Below are 23,491 nucleotides of genomic sequence, written 5' to 3' on the forward strand. Positions count from 1 at the left end.
GCGGCTAGCGTCTCCAGAGTTATCGCTTTTCCTTTATACCGTATCTTGAGGCGTGACGGGTAGAGTACCGTGTATTTTAAATTGAGTTCCGTAATCTTGCTTTTATTGGGATGAAGGAGTTCCTTGCTCGTTGCACTGTAGGGGTATAGTCCGGGTACATGACTATTGTAGAGTCTTTTCTCCTGATCTCTCCTCCTTCTCTGGAGTACCGCTATATTGTTTCTCGGTCACGGAAATTTAGAATTTTGGCTATGATTGGACATGGGTGTGATCCGGGCGGGGGACGTTTCTTCAGAGATCTGTGGGCTCTCTCCACAGAGAACCCTTGGGAGAGTTTTCCTGGTCCTATTTCCTGTTGTAGCAGTGTTTCGATAAATTCTGTCAGGTCTGGGCCCTCCATGTCTTCCGGAACCCCCAGGATACGAATGTTATTTCAACAGGCTCAACCCTCAGCATCGTCGGAGTGTGCGTCCAGTCTTGCCACTTTTTGTTCCAGGTCTTGGATTTGGGTACTCTCCACATTGTCTTGTAGGGTAGTTTCCGTCACCGTCACCCTTTCTGTTAGGTTACGGGCGTCATGACGCATGAGCTGCATGTCTGATTTTACCTCCTCTATCTTTCCTTCAATAGATGTGCGGAGTGCCGCTATTGCTTGTAAGACTTGTCATACTTGCGTGTGCTTGAGGTCCTCTTCTTGTTGGAGAGGCTCTTCTGTGGTTTCCAGGTCTTGTTGTGGTTGCCTTTGGGGCCTGACTGTCGTGAAGGAATCCATCGTGACCAATTTCGGTTTGTTTTTAGGAGGAGACATCACCTTCCTCCGGTCCGACAGTCTCCTATAGCAGGTCCGGTTCAGCAAGTTATGCAGACCTTACTGGTGGCCCCTTGTTTGCGCTACAGTCCTTTTATCTCCGAGAGCGCCACACTGGCCAGGTTTCCCTATCAGGCAAAGACTAGTTGGTTGGGGTGTAACCCAGGCACCTTCCTTTGTTAGTTCTAGCCGGTCCCAGCCTTCGACGAATCTCCAGCCTCGAGAATCTTGCCCTACTATTGGTTTTATTTCCAGCAGTAAGTGTCCTTGAGACCAATTGTCAGTTAATAAGTTGCTGCTCTCTTTGCCTGTGAGTTTGTCCTTTCGCTGCTTACTGTCGACGTTCAGAGATGGCGTTCTCCTACGAATATGTTTGGTCCTTGCAAATATGTCTGGGTAGGTTCCAGCTCCCCACCTGCGTTAGCGTGGGGCTTTGGGCGGAATAGTAGTCCCTGACTGCCTTTGATTCAGGCAACTGGGGGTTTTCTGCCCGCTTTGGAGCCCTTCTGGTGACTCAGTTGGTGCCGTCGCAGTTGCTGCCTCGGTTCTCTCCCTCTTCGTCAGCGGGCCGCCCTACTCCGTGTGGGCCCTGTGTTCCTTTCGGGCCAGCCAATTGCCCATGTCATTGAGTGGACAGTACTGGGTCTGTGGGTCTTGTTGGCCTCCCCCACTAACTAGTTGGCCGTGTGGGGTGGGATCCACCACACAGCCGTGTCCCAATTATGAGTGGTGTGGGGGGGCTTCGGCTCTTTCTCCGCCACACTAACTGTATTTTCTCCGGGAGTTAGTTCTCCGCCCGTTCCGTTCCAATTGGCTTCCCGTCAGCCCCTTCCGACTGGGCGGCCTCCTCTGGCGCCGTCTCCGTGCGCACCTCAACTGCACAGCGGGTCTACCTCCGCGTCCCCCGTTCTGCTCGTGACATCGGCTAGTTCTCCTGGTGCCCAGCGTCCTCGAGTCCGCTCTGCCCCTGAGTGCCTCCCAGCGCTGGTATCCCGGGGCTCGGCTCACCGGTTGTCAGCCCCTGCGGCTTCTCTGCGCGTCAGTGTAAGCTGGGGTGCAGCCGGGGGATGGGTGGCCCGCCTTGTCGGCTTTGGTGTGGGAAAGAGCCCTTCGTTGCCGCGCTCTGCAGAGCGACTTGAGTCCACGACAGCTACGTTCTCATTTCATGGCGGGCGCCGCCATCTTGCAGGTCACAGGGGCTCAGCTTTGAGCTTCGCGTTTTTGGCCTTTTCTGCCCCGATTCGCTCCAGGAGCAGGATCGAGTGTTGATAATCGGTTCCCCCACGGTCTTGTACGATTTTCTCTATGTGCAGGCAGGTTATAGCGATATTAGCGTTCTTCTCAAGGATCACGGAACGGAGCACCGCGGAAGCTTGTCCTTACCGCATGCGTGCTGGCCACCCCCCTAGGCATGCCTCTCTATGATGTGCATTACCTGTAACCATATTCTTAAGCCTGCCAAAATCCATAACTAATCTCTCAAGCATACTGATTCTGCAACCATATTCTTAAATCTGTTTACCTAGCCACCTAAGGGCTACTAGGTCTATACTGTAACCATATTATTTAACCATGCCTATCTATGATCTGCATTTCATGTAACCACTATCTTAGGTCAAACCTGTAACCAACCTCTTAAATTGTTGTCTCTGTAACCATGTTCTTAAGATTGTTGCGCCCAGATGCCCAAGGGTTAGGCGCTTTACAAATGTAATAATAAATAAATAAAATAAATAAAAAAATAAACATAAATAAACATCAAGTCTAAGAATAAGGATTGTGTTAACCAGGAGAAAAGGGCAAACCCCTGGCAAAACATATACCAGGTTTCCTGAATGAGACAAAAATGCAGAACCAGACAGTTTTGTGTGACAGTGTTGATATTGGACAAGAAAGGCTCAAGGAACTGTTGTTTGTGAAACATCAGGGAATAAAGAGGAATCCAGGGGAAGGTAACCACCCTCCAGAGCAAGGTCTTTGAAGGACGTTTTTGTTAGAGTAATTTATTTTTCCTTAATGAACACTGGTTAAAGACATACCTTGCAACAATCATTGGACACATTGTCACTACCCACCTTCAGCAACACATCACCACAAACAACCTACTAAACCCCTTTCAATCTGGCTTTCACCATCATCACCTGGATGTCCACCCACTCCCTCCAGCTCAACCCTTCCAAAACGGAATAGCTCCTCATCTGCCCCCACCCCCCACAGAAACAAACCCGAACTCATTCTATGGATCACAGAACTAGCCACAGACAATCCACATATATCCCTCTCCACACCTGTCAAATACCTTGGCTTCACCATCAACCACCACCGTTCCTTCATACACCACATAGCTGCTGTCAGCAAAACATGCAATCTACAACTCCTCCTCCTACGTAAGACGCATCCTTCCTCTTGATGACTTCTGCGCCACATTAAAAGCACTAGTTCTCTTCAAGCTGGACTACGGCCATGCTCTTCTCACTAGATTCCCCAGCAGCAACCTTTCCTCCCTACAAGCCATACAAAAAGTAGCAGCCAGACTCATCCTCCACCTACCTAAACATTCACATATCACTTCAACCCTCGCCCAGCTCCACTGTCTCCCTGTACCCAAAGAATAGTCTTCAAAGGACTCTGCATTGTTTTGAAAGCCATTCACTACAAAACCCCACTTTATCTTGACAACAAACTCAACCCCATCACCCACACAAACACCAGACAAGCAAGCCAGCATCTCACACATATTACATTCTGTAAAGTTACATGCACATAGCATGAATACGTAGAATAGATTATGAATTAAATAAAACACAGAAATTAATCTTATGTTATCTATTGAGGTTATAATTGTCAAAATCAAAAACAACAAAATCAAACTTAAACATTTGTCCATTCACGTATAAATACATATTTGATTCAGCTCTTAAATATTCATCTGATCTAATTTATTCAAACTATTATTTAAAAGTCCAAAGTACATCTTTCCTTTTGTGATTGCAAGTTAGGGTCTAATGCTTGCATCCGATTTCCCTCTTGCGATCGGGATAGAAATTCCAATGCCCAACACGTGTTTCGTACTCCACAGAATATTGTTCTTCCGCATTGCATGCTTCTTCAAGGGCTATAAAAATATGGTGAAATTAATTTGATGAAATTAATTCTATCTACTTCATAGGGGTTTCTTGGTTCTATGATCTTTATGTATAAAGCTTAATGTATGTATGTGTGTATGTTTGTCCGGCTGTACAAATCCACACCGTTGAACCCACGCCTACCAAATTTTGCATGGATTCCTCTTTTGTCTGAAGCAAGATCGTAGTCTATGTTTCGATGCAAACATCTTATATATTTTTTTTATTAAAATGATATGGTTCGAATTTTAAACCTTTCATCTTTTTGTACAGTCAGGAAAACGAAAGAGCTCTTATTCCATTTAGTTGTTCCGATTAGGTTCAAATAACGTGTTTAAGAAGGTGACAATTGTGAAAATGTCTTTCTTTGTGCCACTGTAGAGAATTTGGCCCACCGGTCTTCAGTTGAGAGTTTAATTGTGGAGGATAGGTACATGTCTCTAATACTTGATTTTGTGTCATCCAGAGCTGGGCATGAGGTGGCAATATGCTGTAGTGTTTCAAGTTCGTTTGGTTGTTTGCAGAAACGACAGAAGGAATTGCCTTTTGGTACGAGTTGCCTAGTCGATAATAGTTCTCGTGTTGGCATCAAATTCAGTCAGAAACATAGGAACGTGTCTCTGACAGAAGCAGATGGGAAACGTTGTAAATAAAGCGGAAGACAGTTTAGCGGATCCGCATCCAATTTACATTCCAGATTGAGTTTGAATTGTGTTTTGGCGTTGATGGTCGATATCCAGTCATTAAGGGCGAATTCTTTTTACGCTTTTTCAGGGCGCTGGATTAATAGTTCTATTGATATGTCTGCCGTTATTCTAGTGTTTTCCATGTGTTTTTTCCAGATCTGCATTGCGGTCGCTTGAGTCGTATGGTCTTTTTGCTGGAATATATTTAGCGCCGGGATATGTGAGTCAGAGATGATTTTCCTGTATAGATCTAGCTTTCGCCATGTGTAAAGTGAGGTGAGGGATTGAAGTGCCAGTTCGTATCGAATGCGAGCCATCAGGAACAATTGAGGTAATGAAAGAACTTTCCTCCAAAACGTACCTTCAAGACGCAGCCATATTGATCTATCGATGTTAATAATAGATTCACTTCCATAGAGAAGAATTGCAGTGACATTTTGCCTATAGAATGTTATAATTGGCTGTAAAGTGAATTTTCCATGTTTTAGATGTAGAAAGCAACCTTGACAGGCTAGTGATAGAGTTTTCGCCATTAAATAGCTAGACCAATTTGTTTCAGTGGGTGGTTGATTTATCCAAATCCCCAAATATTTGACTGTTGTCACTTGTTCAAGGGGTGAGTTATTTAGTAGAATTGGTTTCAATTTCTGTTTTGATTTGTGGGAAGGGGCTAGGAGCATCACTTTTGATTTTTGTGTGTTTATTACCAGTTGATTTGTTTTCATATAAGATTCTAGTTTTAACAAAGCTGATTGGAGACCACTTGGAGTTTGTGAACACAGAACGATGTTGTCTGCGTACATCATGCACCCGATGGTTGTTGCATTTAGTTTTGGTGGATTTGATTGTGGCGAGTTTGTCTCAATTTCATAATCTTATATGCAAAAGGATATTGGGATCTGTGCGTTATGTTTGTCCGTCTATACAAATCCACACTGTTGAACCCACTGCTACCAAATTTTGCATGGATTCCTCATTTGACTGGGTCAGGATTATAGTCTATGCTTGTAGGCAAAAAATGCACTCCGTAGACACCCTAATTTACTGACGCTCACCCCAATTCACTATAGCAGGTACTAAAAGGAGGCAACATTTTGAAAAGTGTGTAAAGCAAAATGTTTGATGTGTTGGTTATTCCTATGAAATGTATTACTACTGTATACAGTTCAAAAGTGTTTATTAGAGCATTTTTAAAGGGAATTCAAAACAAACGTAATTATTTTTCTCACACCACTCCAAATAGGGGAAATGGCAAGGTTACAGTTTACTTAAGTTCATTCACAAGAAGAGAGCACAATCAATCAATATTTCTTGGGCATTTTCTCAAATGTGCTGAAACCATTGAGTGACTGAAACATGCCACACAAAAAAACGAACATCACTTGGAAAATCTCCATCTGATGCAAAGCGAAAATCAACATCAAAAGTTTCTGCAACACAACAAACAGCAGCACGACTTGCCAACCAGTGGACAAGAGCAACTTTCTCCAGGGCAAAGGAGATGCCAGAGCAAACTGAACCAAGACTTAGTGACATGAGGACAAGAGCAACATCCTTCAGGGCAAATGAGACACCAGAGCAAACTCAAGCAAGATTTGTCAACAAAAGAACAAGAGCAACATCCTCCAGGGCACATGAGACACATCTCGATCAGGACACAGGCAACGCCGGGTAACCCAGCTAGTGTACATATAAACAGTTGCTCTCTCTGTCTCTTACTTGATAAAAATCACAACAAGGGTATCTGCTCATATCCTGATTCTCCAGGTTTCATTTATCAATAAATATCAAACATGACCAGGATATGAGCTTCAGATAGACAGAATGACACATTGGTGTCTGGTCAAAGGTTCAAATCCAAATGGATCGAATGCCATAGGGTCGAGTCAATAGGACCTAAAATAAAAGGGTTGAATTTTTTTTTTAAATGTATATTTTGTTTTGGGTTTCCCGTATAGGAAAAAAAAGTGTTTTTTACCAGAAAAAATTGGGTTTTGGGGCCCCCTCACCCCCCAAATAATCAACTCTTTTGTTTTCGGTCCTTTTGATTCGACCCTATTGTATTCCGATCCTTTTGATTCGATCCTTTGACCTATAACCGATGACAATCAATAAATGGCCACTGTTAAGTCTCAATTGTTTAACAATTTTATTGTTTCAAAAATTATATTTTTCTTTAAAGGTTTCACACATATATAAAACGCATGTATATAAAAGTGCATTTCACAATAAGCCACACATACTACATTAATACATTAACATACTACACCATGACATATCGGAAACCTTCACATTTGAATTGTATTCATGTCCATCATATCTAGTGAATTTGTTTACAGCCAATGAATGTTTTTCTGTTCATTCTATTCATGCCATCAGTGTTAAAGGGCAAACTCTTAGAAGAGTATGCCCTTTAACAGTATTGGTCTAAGAACGTTTTCTAATGAGAAGTGATTAAGAACGAGAGGAGAATAGGCTTTGAGTGTCCGGTGTATGGATAGTGTAACCGAAAAAACATCCATTGGTTGCAGTAAATTCACTGGATATGATAGATATGGATACAATTCAAATGCGAAGGTTTCTGATATGTGTTGGTATAATATGTTAATGTATTCTGTATGTGGCATATTGTGAAATGCACTTTTATATACATGCACTTTTTTATATAGGTGAAATGTTTTTAAGAAAAATATATTTTTTATAGTAATACAATTGTCTAAACGATTGAGACTAAACAGTGGCCATGTATTGAATGTGCCCCTGTCTATCTGAAGCATATATACTGATCATGTTTGATATTTGTTGTTTACTTTAAAGATGCAGGATCGTGATAATACCAATCCTGTCTTGAGGGGTTCTCCTATCCCTTCTGCCAATCAATTTCCTGAAAAGCAATTGTATCATGTTTTAGTCTGCATGTGTGTCCCATTATCGAATACATTAATTTCAAGGATATTGTTCCCTTCTATGGACATGGTAAACTATAGCGAACCTGTAAAATGACAATGCCTATGCTCTGTGCACTCATCATTCTTATGAGTGTTTTATGTGATACATGCCTCGTACATGACCAACAATGAACTGTATCTACGTTTTTGTTTTTTGTTATTGTTTTGGCTGAGTTCTCAACCTTTCACCAATTTAATTTACACAGTTATATAATATCTATATTTGCAACTAACAGATTCAAGAATTACCACATGACGTATATCAAGATGGTTGTGACCTTCTTCTCACCTGATGCACCTTGTCTATTATGTGTTCCATTTGGCATAATTCAATTCATTTCAGTCCATAGAGAGATTTGTAAATGACCATCTTAATTTGATTTTACATTTTGTGATATCACTTGTGCCACCTTGTGTGTGCATCACTTTGGTGAAACTGCTGTACATGGTAAAATAAAATAAAAATACAAATATGACGAATATGACTAATCCTTCCATATTGGCAGTGTATGTTGCGTCTACCGCCACACTGAGAGTGGAGGGGTGTATTCAGGCGTGGACTGGGAACTAAAAGAGGCCCTGGAAATAATTACGGGGGACCAAAAGAGGCCCTGGAGTTAATGCTCAAAGTGGCCCCATATGACTCATTTTCAGCAAACCCAATGCTTTTCCTATGAGAAAATTTAAAAACACCACGCAAAAGAGGCCCAGGGTGCAGAGGCCCACCGGGAAATCTCCAGAGTTCCCTATAGGCCAGTCCACCCCTGGGTGTATTTAGTTTTATTTAAGAGTATCGACAATGAGGAATAAAGAAATGTGGCTCTGAGATTCATGGTATTGTGTTGAGGCAAAGGGCTCATTGCATGCAGGACAAGGGAATGAATGTATATGCCAAGTACTGTAGCGCTTCCTGCCAGACTCCTCTTGCTTCTAAGCGCTGTAATACGTTTGTGTTGGATGCATGAATAGTTACATCCATGGTACTTTTACGCAAGGTGTTCAGTTGACAGCAGGTACGCTGAGTCAAAGGAATAGAGAAAAAAGCCATATAATTCTTGCCCGGTGGTCCCAAAAAAGTGTTCTCGGTCACCTTGTCAGCATTAAAAAGGGTCTACGTATGAAACAGGGGATAACAGACTCTTTTTATACAAGATATCTGCAGGTTTAATTAGACTGCAAGAAATAGAGTACTGAGATTGTGGTTTTAATTTCTTTAAATTACACATGCCTATGCTTTTGTCGTATTCGCGTGCAGGGCATGGTACGTCAGGAACCGGAGCTGCGAACCATGTTTTGTTACAAGCTAAGATACGCAGAGCATTGTCAATGTTTTTGCGTTAACTTCAATATGCAAACACTTGCAATAAAGACTGTGACGCCGGCCTCACCTTTTCCTCCCACTGCCATGGCATCTACTTCAAATAGAGCTGCTCTTTCGAACACGTTGTGATATTGCGAAGCACCTGCTCTGTTTACAGAGGTGGAGGCCCATGCCAGGGAGGGGGCACATCACAGAAGCCAGCAGTATCCAGGGATATTCAAACAGAGCGCCAGGCTCCAAGCCGTGCTGCTATGCATCGTCAGCGCAGGTTGCGTAACGTAAGCCTATTAGGCGGTGTTTATTTACGCGAGGCCCACGTACTAATCTGAAGTGTAAAGAGAGCGATGCTCTATGGGCCGTGGTGAATTGGTGTTCTCATGCATGAAGCCTAACGGACTCTCATTAGGTTAGATTAGCATTCCTCCCACGGTGGGCTGAACACCCCTCCTCTCCGCTGTGTACGGCACCAGTCTCCATGCTCGATACACTAGCTTGCACTTTAAATCCCAGTGCTCTTCAAACTGTGGGACTGGAACCCCTTGGAGGGCACGGAGGATGTGGGCGGAAGGGTAGGAAGTTCCTCAAAAAGGGTGTACGGAGACTGCTTTTAATAGAAAATATATGCTGTTCGGGCATTTCTGGGCTTGACTCTGAGGGTGGGGTGTGTGTGTGTGTTTTTTTAGCGCCATGTTTGGATACCACTGCCATGCTTACGTTCATAGATACCATAAGCTAATGCATGCAGACCGGCAGTGCTATTTCCCAGCGCTTATGCCAGGATTTTGTTTGGCTTCATGTGTTCTACAATTTGGAATAGAAGGAAAATGTGAACTTACTAAAGTTTATTCGGGCTAATTGTTATGTCTTTCGTATGTTTTCTCTTGTATATATATTCTGTACATAGGTCATGGTGAGTCTTGCCACAGCCTGTAATGTAGGTTCCTGAACAAATGATAATTCCTGCAAATCAGTGTCAGGATTCATTAGCACTGATCAACCTTACAACAGAAAACAAGAGAAATAATCAGACTTTTAATAACAGGGCAAACTAGTTTGTCTGCAGACAAAATATAGAAAACAATTCCTACTTCCGCATTCTAGCAAGTCCCATTGGATCACTAACCAAAAACCACCATGCCAGTCTCAAATCCTGCTGCACCAGTGGACCAATGCACTGGTCCAACATCTCAGTTTGCAGGGAGTCGGCAGAACACAGCGAAGTGTGCAGCCAAAAGGTAAGTAAGAGGATGGGGAGGGAAAAGCGGGTTCACAGAGTGGCATTTTGTTGCAGGGTGATGTTCATGATTAGTTCCTTTTTTGAAAATTACAAATTCATATTTTTCAGATTCAAAATTTTCGGAATCGCAATAATCACGTACATCCAAACACCTTATGTTTAAAACCATTGTTTTGGTTGCTTATCACTTGGGCGAGCCCTCTTCGGTTCCCCTCCTTATTTGATCATCTTGCAGGAGGCATTTGACCTCCGTTGTGAATGTACGAGATTTACTTGCATCCCATTTCATTGAATCCTGTTTCCCCACATTTGTTTTATTGCGAAAATGCAGGGGGAGACCACCCGCAGCCCCATGAAACCCACCCCTTTCTATCTGCCTAATGCAAACCTTCATCTATATTTTGGATGTAAAATGCCGTAAAAACATTGCGGGGAAATATGATTTTGTGAAATCGGATGTGGGCAAAGTGGGGAATACCCAGTTGCGACCCTACATTCCACCCGAAGATCGTTATTGCTTTTCATCTCTCTCAGGACATTTTTCTCCCCCTTTCCCTTTCAGCTGATCTCTTGCTGGTTTACAGGATCCTGTTGTCATCCAAGGATGTACTGTTCATGAAGTCATTCTAACCCCAGGGTCTCTAACCCATACATCACAAGCCCTGCTAGCTTGCTTGAGACTTCCCAGTAGCTCTTCCCACCAGACACCAAAATGAGCAGTGTGTGTTTATTTTGTTGTCTGAAGTACCCGGGCCTCTTCCCCTGCCCCCTCCCTCTTTTCTTCCTGAAAAGCAAACAGTTAAAGGCTGTGTGCACAGTGAGAGGAGGGGTTGCATCTCGGCTTGAAGGACTTGGGGCAGTGTCCCAACAATACAACAATAACAACAAAAAAGGGAAATGTGTGTTGTGGCCATTGTCACCAAGCAGCGCAAGTGATGGTGTTGCCTCAGGCTACCCCTTTAAGGCAGCCTCCAGGGAGACTGAACGTCACACAGGAAGTGGCGTTCTACTATGAGGGAGGAAGGGGAGGAGTTTAGTATCGTTACAGAGTTTCAATAAAGAAGACGTTTCTTTGCACCCGCTGGCTCCTGCGTATTTATTAGCAGCGGCCCCCGCTGCTAACAACTGGCGACGAGGGTCATACATGCCAGCGGTTCTCCTTACGGCGTGTTGGTGATCCCACCACGCGGCCGCCACACGGAAACAGTGATCCCACTGTTCTGTGGTCCTCCTTGTGCGTCAGTGATCCCACCATGCGGTTGCTTCCAGAACGCAGCGATCCTGCTACCCATCAGTCCTCCCTTCACTGCGTCCACATCCAGCCTCCAGTGACTGCCTGCGGCCCTACCACGGCTGCCCATCAAATGCCGCGAGATCCTGCCGCGGCCCCCAGGGGGCCGCCAAAAAAAGAAAAATAGAAGTGTGCATGAAGGACACATGGGAGACACGGTCCCGACTCATAGGCACATAAAATAAACCCACCACCCTAAGGACACCACCCGCTCAGACAGCAACCAGGGCAAGCACCTGCAGCTACACAACGCTCACCACATCCAGGCTCCACAGCCAAGAACCAACGGCCTGCAGGTAGGTCACACCTCATAGACAATGCCAACAAGGGACCAGTGACTGCATAGAGTCCACCTGCGCAAGGTATCCAAGCAGGATACTCACCCAAAGACACCAGGTCCCCACTCAAGTCCATCATGAGCACATCAGCCGACCAAGCAGGCCAAAGCACACCACCAGTTGCACCAGCCACGAGGTCAACCGTGACAGCATGGCGCATGCCCCCCCCTTTCTCCATGACTCCCCAGGCTGATAAAGGGGCAAGATGGGTGGAATGGCTTGAGGATTTGAACAATTTTATAGATGCGGCAGGCGAGGAAACCTCCCCACGCCTGCGCAGCATGTTCATTAACACGGCGGACACAGAAATAAAAACGCTAATCAAAACCATTCCCCCATCAGAACTCACTGACTTAGTGAGCCTAATAACAGCCTTAAACAAACGGCTTGTCATTGCCCCCAACAGGGATTACGAAAGGTACATATTTAATCAGTGCTCGCAACGCACTGATGAATCAGTTGATGAGTTCATCACAGGACTCTGGATAAAGGCACACACTGCCAATTTGATGCCTTCTCACTGGACGAGGCCATCCGTTGGAGAGTAATTGAGGGATGTGTCTTGCCGGCATTGAAAAAACAGTTACTTAAGAAACCTATCACCATTGAGGAAGTGAGTGCGATGGCCCGGATACTCGAGAGAGTTGACAAGCAAGCCACGCAAATGTCCAACACGGAGGCCACCAAGCAAGACAGAAGTGATGTCATCGCAGCAGTCCAGTCAAGTGGCACAACAACCACGCGAATGCAGAGACAATGCTATCGGTGCGGGATGACGTTCCCCCACGCTGGTGCATGTCCCGCTCTCACTCAAAAGTGTGGAAATTGTGGCAGGGAAGGACATTTCCAAGTTGTATGCAGAGAAGGGAGACCTTTTCCCACACCTCCCATGACCACAACTCCATCATACAGGTCATTCCAGCGGCCTGGACCTAATCAGCCATACCAAACTCACCCATGCCTACAGGGTCCGCGGAGGTACGTGAGGGTGGTAGAAGAAGTATATCCAGAAGACGACTATCAACAATATGAGACTCCGGAAACCAACACACAGCTGCGTGATGAGTATGATGGTCCTCCGCCACCAAGACAAGTCTTATACGCAGCGCTGCAAAGCTACACAGATTACAAAGGAGACCAATATGACCCACACACTCAAGATGAGTTCGTAAATCTCATCATGGATGAAGAGGTGGCACGTGAAGCACCCAGGATACAAGTACAAATCTGCAACCAACAATTCTGCTTCCTAATTGACTCTGGGGTGACAGTAAACATCATGTGTGAGAAGGAACTTCAACTACTCCAAAGCAAACCTACACTAACTCCAACAACGACCATAATATATCAATGGGGTGCTGACGCCCCCCTGTGTAGCGTTGGATCGTTCAAAAGATGCCTCACATTCGGCGACAAATCCACTACCACCGTCATCCATGTCATCAGAAGCCCCACCAAAGGGCGCTGTCTACTGAGCTACAAAACCGCTTCACATCTAGGTCTAATCAACATATTAGTGCAAGACGGTAACCTCATCAGCCCAGCCGAACCCCAAACCCTGAAGCATGCTCAAATATACAGCATGGACCAAAGATCCTCTGACACCTCAATCATCACAAAAGATGAAATACTAAAAGAATTCCCGGACATTTGTCATGGCTGAGGCAGACTGAAAGGCCCACCAGTCAAGCTGCACATAGACCCAGAAGTCCACCCGGTCCCGCAACACCTGTGCAGAGTTGGGCTTCACTTACAAGAGGTAGTCTCAAAGGAACTCAATCAACTCCTGCGCAGTGACATTATTGAACCGGCCACCAGCCCAGCTCCATGGGTATCCCCGCTCGTGATTGTCCCGGAGGAAGGTGGGCGTCTCAGACTGTGCGTAGATATGAGAGTAGCCAACACCGCCATACAACGAGAACGGCACCCAGGGCTGAAAATTGAAGATATGATTGTCCAACTAAACAAAGCAGTACTTTTCACAAAGCTAGACCTCAATCAAGGTTACCACCAGCTCGTACTTCACCCAGATTCCCAGCCAATCACCACATTTCCCTCCCATGAAGGGCTGTTTCGTTACAAAAGACTGAACTTTGGTATTTCCTCAGCTGCTGAAATATTTCACGAAACAATACAGCAAATTATACGGCCAATAACAGGCACGCTAAATTATAGTGACGATATTCTTGTGTTTGGGAAGACTTGTCGCAAACACGATGCCGCCCTTCGAGCCGCCTGCACTGCGGTACAAGAGGCTGGACTAACCCTCAACATAGAGAAATGTCAGTTCAGTAAAGCTAAACTCAAGTTCTTTGGACACATTTTCTCGGCCGAAGGGATGACCCCTGACCCCGACAAAGTCTCTATCATCCCCCATCTTGAAAAACCCAGTCAAGTGGCAGATATCAGATCTTTCCTGGGCATGGTGGGATACGGTGCCCGATACATACCACAATTTGCCACCATTACTGAACCCCTAATGCAGCTACTCCAAAAAGAGGTCCCATTCCAGTGGACTGACGAGTGCCAAGCTGCTTTTCAAACTCTCCTAGCGGAAGCCAGGAAACTGGCATATTTTGACCCTGAATGGCACACCGAAATCATCGTTGATGCCAGCCCGGTGGGCTTGGGAGCTATCCTCGCCCAAACCAGTGGACAAGTCATGCATCCAAGACACATGGTCGCCTACGCCAGTAGAGCCCTGGTTCCCCGCGAAATCAGCTTACTCTCAGGCAGAGAAAGAAAGCCTTGCGGCCGTCTGGGCCTGCGAACACTTTCATCATTTCATCATTGGGAAGAAGTTCACTCTCAGAACCGATCATCAAGCCCTCTTATCCCTCTTCAGGAACCCATGAATGAAGATGCCCCCCCGAATTGAACGATGGGGAATCCGTTTGCAAGAATAACAATACTTTGAGATCATTCACAGACCAGGGGGTGAGAACAACCCGGCGCACCACCGTGTGGCATTCCCACTCCGAGGCCCGGTGACGCTGAATACATCAGCTACGTCACTGCCAATGCTTTACCCCCTGCCATCTCCATCGAAACCGTTGCTGCTGCCTCAGCGGCAGACCCATCAATGGCCCTGGCTATCAGTCTGACGGAAAACAATAAATGGAAAGACTTTTGGAGGGCAGTCCAAAGACATTCAGGAGCAAGTCGAGATAAACTCAAGAGACTCGCCAGAGTACACACCGAGCTAGCGGTTCAGGACAACTCCATTCTGCTGAGGGGGTGCAAACTAGTAATTCCCACTACACTAATAGCAGACATCATCAAAACCGCACACGAAGGCCACAGAGGCGCGGAATATACCAAAACACAGTTACGGTACAAAGTTTGGTTCCCCTTCATGGATGATATGGTCGACCGGTGGGTAAGGAACTGCACAGCATGTCAATGCATGACGAAACCAGAACCCCCAGTGCCACTCAGAGTGACCACGATCCTAGATCGCCCGTGGGAACGAGTTGCAACAGACTTTTATGGACCATGAGAATCAGAAGACTATCTACTACTGCTTATTGATGAACACTCCAGGTTCCCTATCGTGAAACAAGTGAAGTCTACCGCGTTTGCTCATGTGGCAGCCACGTTCGACGAGGTCATCAGTGAGTGGGGGATCCCAGACATTATAAAGTCAGACAATAGTCCGCCTTTCAGCAGACACAAGTTTGGAGTGTTCGCAAAACACATGGGGTTCCAACACCAAAAAGTCACCCCAAGGTTGCCCCAGACAAATGGCATGGCAGAAAGGTTCATGGCATCCATCAAAAAGACCATGCAAAGGGCACGCGTAGAAGGGACCGATCCACATCAAGCCTTAGGCAGAATGTTAAGAGACTATCGAAACACACCCCACGAAGCAAACAATAAAACCCCGGCTGAGCTCATGGTGAGATACCAAGTCAGAACTAGACTCTTCAACAACCCTGCATCAAGGCCTGAACCAGATCAAGAAGTCATCCGAAGAGATGAAGAAAGGAAAGGGAAGGCACGAGAACAGACTGACAAGAAGAGGAGAGCGCAAACAAAAGACTTCCAAATAGGAGATGAGGTGTGGGTGCAACAAGCCGTGCACAAAAAGACTGACTCCCAATTCTCGCCAGAGCCACTTCAAGTCGTTGCCGTAAAAGGGACAATGGTAATGGCAGCAAAAGATGGAAAAGAGGTGACATGGAACAGCTCACTGTTCAAGCATGTCACGAGCGGAGCTGAAGAAAGGTCACCACCCATCGACCCGGACCCAGACTATGTTGACATTCATGATGAGGAATGGGTTCTCCTCGAACCGCAGGTTCTACGTCAGCCAAATCCCCCAAGAGAAGCTGACGGCAACCACAGTCAAGGGTCGCGAGGACAGCCCCAAAGGACGATCAAGAGACCTCCGAGGTTAGTAGAGGAGTGCTGATCGCGTGTTAAACAATTCAGTTAAAAGTGTTGTAAGGACATTTGTCCGGAGGTGTTGTTGCCTCAGGCTGCCCCTTTATGGCAGCCTCCAGGGAGACTGAATGTCACACAGGAAGTGGTGTTCTACTATGAGGGAGGAAGGGGAGGAGTTTAGTATCATTACGGAGTTTCAATAAAGAAGACGTTTGTTTGCACCCGCTGGCTGCTGCGTATTTATTAGCAGCGGCCCCCGCTGCTAACAGATGGCTGATTATAAAGAAAAGGGTTGCATAAATCTGTATGCCTTGTGTAACAAAGCTGGGGCTGTGATCGTTTCAATCTCACTGTGTTTTTTTAGATTTATTTTGGTTAGTATTACTTTACATGCGGGTAATTGTAGGCTTTCAATCATCAGAATGGTGAAAATAAAGCAACAGCTGTAATAGTTTTTCTGCTCAGGGTGTGTTTGTGTGTAGAAAAAAGAAAATCCATGTGAGTCCCAGCTTGCATAAAAAAGGTACATAGAGTGGTATGTGTTGCTGTTTATGGTAAAACTGTGACTTTTTTTAAAATTGGAAGCTACCAAGTTCTCTGATTTAAGGTAGTAGTACCCTAATTGTATTAAGGGCGTATCACAGAATTTACCTTCATATGGAGGAGCCAACCTCAGGAGTGTCCCAAAATAGGAATTCAAGCGCTAACAGCAATTTTTTACATTTAAATAAATGTGGAAAACTACTAGCTGCATTGCATCCTGGTGCTTGTCCACTTACATTTATAAAACTAAAGAGGAATGTAAAATGACATGTGCTCTCAATGCCAGGACTTAAAAAACATGATTTGAGAGTTCTGTTTCAGCCTATGTTTTACGAAAGAAGAGTATGAATGAAGTAATTAGGTGAGAAAAATAGGCAGTGGTTTGTATGTATATATTTTTATATGTATATGTGTAATATAGCTTACACTTAATGAAGGCACGCACCTAAACGTTCAGGCTTGGCTCAACCCCAAAAGAGGCAGTCCAGCCCGAACTGCTAGGTCACATCCCTTCTGCACGAGACCACAAGCATCCCCAAACATGTTTCGGCCTTGTTGGGCCTCATCAGTGAGGAGTAGCTTGGGTCTTGCATATGATCTTTCCCCTTCTGTAATGGCTTGGCAGGTGAAGAACAATGGTCTGGAGGGTTGCCCAGAGCAATGCCAGTGGTTAAGATTAATTCTAAACCTTCCAGCCATCACCTCTTTGTTTTTGCTTTGGAGGCGCACCAATCCTGAATTGCGGATAGACAGTCAGGAATGAGCGAGAGAGCAGAGGAGGCTGAGGGGAGTCTGAAGGAAAGCTGAGTGTTATCCACATAACACTGAAAGTTAGAGCAGAAGGTAGAGATCAGGTGGACCAAAGGGGCCAAGTAGAGGTTGAAAAACCAGGGTGAGAGGATAGAGCCCTGGGGAATGCTACAGGTAGAGAGAGCGAGGTGGTGGAGAGAAAGGGACCATGTTGGATCTGGGAGGGGTAGTCTAAGAGGAAGGCGGTCAGCCAATCCAGAGCCTGGTCTGTGTGATGCCCAGGTTCTCACGTAGTTGATTGATCAGGATGGCGTGGTTGACCATTTCGAAGGCAGAGGAAAGATCAAGGAGGATGAGGACAGAAGGAATGTTGGAATCAAGGTTAGAGAGCAAATCTTCACAGGGGTCAGGAGAGCATATTCCATGCCTCTGGCAGCTCTGAAGCCAGACTGATGGTCATGGAGACAACCAACAGATTCAGTATGGAGAGTAAACTGGAAGATGGCCAGCGTTCTAAAGAGTTTGCCCAGGAAAAGGGGTGATTGAGATTGGGTGATAGTTTGCCAAGCAGGTAGGATCAGCAGATGGCTTCTTGAGGAGGCTTCCACCTTCGGTTTTGAAGTATAATGTATCCCTCCCTGTACCTCGCATTACAAATCATGTCATTGTAGGATAAAAGTGAGACACCAACGTTCTTGGGTGTATTATGGATGATGGGTTTGTGGTCGAGTGTCTGGGGTCGGCTAGTATCTCAGAGTTCGGGGATCTTTGGGACTCAGACAGTTGCAGGGGCTATAACTCGTAGTTGGCTGGGTGGGGGTCAGAGGCCTGTGGGGCCTGTTCGTGATAACACGTGTAGTAAGAAGCCTCATGGCCTTTCAGGGCACATTCCTTCTCGGGACAAACACATTAGCAACAGTTTAAAACAAAGGAGGGTTTTGTGGAAATTAACAGCGCAGGTCTCTCTCTCATCAGTGCTTGGGCTTGCTCAGGTTTCTTCGTTAGGTTTGCAACCTGTGTTTAACGCGCTGCCATGCATGCCCTATTCTTATGCTATAGCCACAAAATGGTGTTTATATGCACGTACTAAGTCTAAACATCTACAGTTTGCATAATATTGTGTCTGTGCAGGGTCTCTTAGCACGTCCCTCTCCTCCCTGGCACATCACAGGTTTCTATATGGGATTCGCCTCACCCTAAAACATCTAAGGGTTTGGGATAGGTTAATTTCCTTCCCAACATTCCTCCCTTTCGTTACTTCTACAGTAACAAACTCCATCATATGCATGCACTCATTCTCCCTTCTCACTGCGCCTCATACAGTGGGCTTCCCTTTATTGGCATCCAGGCCCGATATACTGACGGCAAACTTTGTTCTGCTTGCGCATATTCTTCGTGTGTGCATGCCATATGAATAGATCCCCCATCTCCTGCTAGATCAACCCATACTTCCTCATAATTCTCTGGGTCAGGGGGTTGGACAACTATGGTGTGGTATAAGCGGTCTACTTCATCTCCATAGAGAATAGGGAGAATTTCGTGGAATGGCATGGTCTCAGGGACGTCATTTCACCAAAATGCCAGGGGTAATGGAAGTGACATCACAGTGCCACACCCCCAAGCTGTCATTTGACCCCCCATGTGACATCACAGGAAGTGATGTCATTTAGCCCCCCACCCCCATGACATCACATGAAGTGGCATCATAAAGCATTATCCCTCAGTACAGTAAGAAAATATGGTTACAATATCACTGTATTGTGACATTTCATACAAAAATGGATCATCATATGTAGCAGTGTGTCAAGGTCCATGTTTCCACGAGAAGTGTATGAATCCAAATCCCCCTTTATGTGGATCAGCCCTGTTATTTCAACAGGACTACAGATTGAAATCATATTCTGGTGGACTGGGGCGGATAGGCGGATATGGGGATAGATGAAAGCCAGGATAAAAGGGGAGAGGGAGAATATTTCACCAGAGAACATGTATTCTTCTAGTTGATGGCATCCACAGTCTTTAATGATTTTGGCACTTACCCCATTTTCTTCTGATTCGACAAGTTACCTTCGGTGTTGTGTTGTACTGTTTGCAGTTGTTTCATGGACTTCATTACTTCTGCACAAAACAGCCAGACGTCTCCGATTTGCATCTCCTTCAGAACCTTGAGATAAGTTTAAAATGGGTTTGATTAGTGCATTGGTAAATACTGCTACCTGATCATCTTCCTGTATCTCTTCAAAGGGCCCCACCCTCTGTTACTTTCACACTCATGGATTCCTAGACCTCTAACTTTCTTCACGATTCTCGGTACCTTCTCTGCCCCTTTTTAAATACTGTAAATATTATATCTACGCTCGAGCTCAAAGGTTTTATTTTTGGTTTCTCCCTTCTCTACCCCTCTGGGCTCCTTTCTATCTCCCAACCCCAACACCCCTCCCCTCGTGTCACCACCCTTCTTCATAATGTCACCATATTTGGCCACCACATTGCTGCTCCTTGCATCTTCCCTCTAGTTCTCTTGACTCCATGGTATAGCACCCTGGGTCTCTCCTCTAGCTCCCAGTTCTCAGTATTGTCCAACTTCCTGGATCTCTCCTCTAGCCTCCTGGATCTTGCTTTGTCCTCCAACCTTCTCCACACAAACTCCTGAGTGTCTTCATTGTATGGTCTCAAGATCCTACTCCAAACCCCCATACTGACTGAAGGTCTTGGTTAAAATAGCTCTGCAGGGCCTAAGCTTTGGACTCCATGCAATGTCTGTGGGGCTGTTATAGGCTGTCACTAATTGGCTCACCACTGCATGTACTACGTTTTATTGGTCAGACCAAACCTTCATTTGGCCTGTCCACCATTTTGGAAATTACTTTCCCTTTCCTGTTGCTGTAGACCACTGCCTTTGAAGGGTACAGCTCTCCTGCCTGCTCGGCGTGTAAGAGTGAGGCTGGAAAATCTTTTAAAAATGTTTCTCATCCTTCTCCATGTTAAAGGAATGCCTACCTTCTGTGAGATGTCAAAGTAATATGTCTCTCATGATTTTGCACCTTGCATGAAACTGGTGATAAACATTTATAAAAATTGAACTATCTTAACCAAGTAAGCCACAGGAATCTCCTTGCCTTGACTATGTTCTTCTCTCTTTCTCTAAATTGCCCACCAGAAACATTACCATGGTATTCCAGCTACATAACCAACTCTTTAATAGTCTTCTACCAACAATATGAGTCTCATAGGCAACACACTTCTGCCCATGCCTTTCGGAACCCAGAACCTTTATACACAACCCACTGAATTTGCTTGCACACTTGCGCTCTTAAATTTTAATCACTCTCTCATAATCACCATCTCTCCCTAAAAACACATCCAAACCCATGACTCGTTGGAAGAGCCTGATATTGACATCTTGTGGCTAACTGGAACATGGTTTATGGACAATTAAACCACCTTGATGACCCTCTACAACAAAATCCATGCTAGCAAACATATTGAACAAATATATCAGGCAGAGTTGCCTCATCTCAGGAGGATAGCTCAGGGGCAACATGCTCGCCCTGGGAGAAAGACGACATGAAGCAACACAGGTTCGATCCCCAGATCTGCGCTTAGAAACATCTGGGTATTAAGCGCGTTATAAATAACCTATCATATCATCTCCTTGGCATATGTCTACATCACCAGGAATGCCACATCATCCTTTTGTATTGCATGCAAGCACCCTAACACATGCCTCACTATTGTTATCTTACATAGAGCACATGTATACTCCACTCATTAGTCCATTGGCAGATTACAGCTCTGAACTTCAAAACATCTCTAACAAAATGTTCATTATCGTTGCTTTTAATCTGATTGGAATGTTCGACAAACATATCACAGTAACAGGGGCATGGGGGTTGGTGGGGGACACAAACACGGTTATGGGGGTTGGTGGGGGGCACAAACAAGGTCACTGGGTGGGTGGGGGCAACAAACAGTCACGGGGCGGGTGGGGGACACAAACACAGTAATGGGGGTGGGTGGGGGCACAAATATGTTCACAGAGGGCATGAGGTGGGTGGGGGTCAACAAACAGTCACGGAGGTGGGTGGTGGGCACAAACACGGTTATGGGGTGGCTGGGGGCACAAATACGTTTACAGAGGGCATGGGTTTGGCAAACAAATCAGTCACAGGGGTTGTGGGGGGCACAAACACGGTCATGGGGGTGGGTGGCAACAAACACGTTCATGGGGGTGGGTGGGGTTCACAAACACGTTCACGGAGGCTATGGGGGTGGGTGGGAGTGCTAGGCTCCAACAGAGTATGTGCTTGTGACTTGTCGTAGAAAAGAGGGGCTGCACCATGAATTGCACAAACCCCTTTAGAATGACTGCATCCTCTCCCGGTGCCCATGCAGCGTTCTGGGTGCATGGGCAAAGTAGGCGCGAATGCGGCATGCCTGAGTGCACACAGGCACTGTGGCAACGTTGGAATGGGTCGGGTGAGAGTACAGAAGGGGAGGTGTGCAGTAAAGTTAGGCAGCCGCATGCGTGTTCAACTCGCCTGCGGCCATGGCAGGTCCAGGCAGGCTGACCTGTGTGCTTCAACTGAACTCGCTCAGTTGAAGCACAAAGGTGAGGTCAGCCTGGGAGCGCCCACCCTGCAGCTGACTTCGTGACTGGCTTGGAAGTGCCAGCCGTGGGCCAGGTGGCAGGCCAGGGCCTGCAGCAGCACTGCGGCCACCACAGACGAATTCCATGGGGCATAGCAGTAAGCACACACACACACATACCCGCACCCGACCTCAGCCTGGGCCTGAGGCTGTGGTGGTGCCGTGGCCGCAGGCGAGGGAAGGGCACCACCGTCCAACCACACACACACGCCGCGGCAGCAACCCATCCAGCAGTACACACGACACACACGCGCCCCGGGCCCTGACCTCAGTCAGACACACAGCCACTACCACCCGACCACTACTCACGTGTTTTAGAAGCTGGCCTTCAGGAGACAGGAGGAGCACGCGTCTTCTTGCAAGAAACCACGTGCAAAATGGAGGACCACAAGCATGCAGCACGGCATGATCATAGCTGTGGCCATGCCCCCTCTTCTGATTGGACAAAATGCCAGAAGTCGCAAGAGATTGACAGAGGTCACTGGCCAATCAGCAGCGGTCGCTCTTGCAACCTCTGGCGACCCCTAAATGACGTCCCTGCATGGCCTGTTTGTATTTCAGTATCCTTCGTATTGCAAGATGCTTTTGGAGCCCCAATTGAAACCATCATCATTGCTCTACTAGGCACTGCTTTAGCAAAACACCAGAGTCTCATCTGGCAGGTGCAGAAGATGACTAGGATGAACACAATGACAGGTACCAGCATCTTCACAATGGCTCCCAGCAAGGATTGAGCCCAGTTGAAAGCGGCGTCAAACCAATCATCCCCTTGGATTCCAGCTTCTTTTTTCATGCGCACTCCCAGTCCATGTACTGCTGTTATTATGTGAGACAGTGATCCATTCTCGACATCTCTGGGAAGCACAAATGTGCGACACGAATCCCCAATTGTTCAGCACATGCCTCCTTCCATTGCCATCAGCATATCGAGGACGTAGCAGTTCTGCATCATCATCAACTTTAGGGCATGCATCTTGACCTTTATGATGTTGAACCCATGCTCAGTGTGGTTTGCCAACTGGACCAGTTCCCAGTGTACTATCTGCAGCCATTTTGCACTGGCAGCTGCCTGTACACTGGGTAGCAAGAGCGAGGCGTAAAAGGTTTCAGCTTAGCTGAACAATCAGTATTCTACAGGGATTTCCCCAATCAATGCAGCTGAGTATTTTGATAGATAGTTTGATGATCTCTTCTACTTTGCAGTTTTTCATACTGGCCTTTCCTGGGGAGGATGTAAAATTCTGGCGGTGGTATTGGGTTCTGTTCTTTGTTCGCAGGAGCAGCAGTTGGGGCTGTGTCAGGTAGTGGCCCCCATTTTAAGTGTTATTCAGGGATTAATAGTAGCACTGAGTGCAGCATGGCCAGTGAACAATAGCCCCTCCATGATGGTGGGAGGTGTAAATGTGCC

The 23,491-nt window shown here is 46.1% G+C and overlaps 1 protein-coding gene across 1 annotated transcript in view; it reads right to left on the reverse strand.

Moving 5' to 3' along the window:
* Window positions 1–9,090, reverse strand: part of NSUN7 (NOP2/Sun RNA methyltransferase family member 7) — a 1,712,923-nt gene extending 1,703,833 nt beyond the window's left edge. The window contains exon 1 of the mRNA XM_069631762.1: window positions 8,956–9,090. Within this exon, the coding sequence (XP_069487863.1) occupies window positions 8,956–8,979 (24 nt within the window). The 5' untranslated portion in view covers window positions 8,980–9,090. The remainder of the gene's footprint in view (window positions 1–8,955) is intronic.
* Between the last annotated feature and the right edge of the window lie 14,401 nt (window positions 9,091–23,491).

Source organism: Ambystoma mexicanum, chromosome 6q (assembly GCF_040938575.1).
Source record: "Ambystoma mexicanum isolate Mex_15411 chromosome 6q, UKY_AmexF1_1, whole genome shotgun sequence".
NCBI lineage: Eukaryota > Metazoa > Chordata > Amphibia > Caudata > Ambystomatidae > Ambystoma > Ambystoma mexicanum.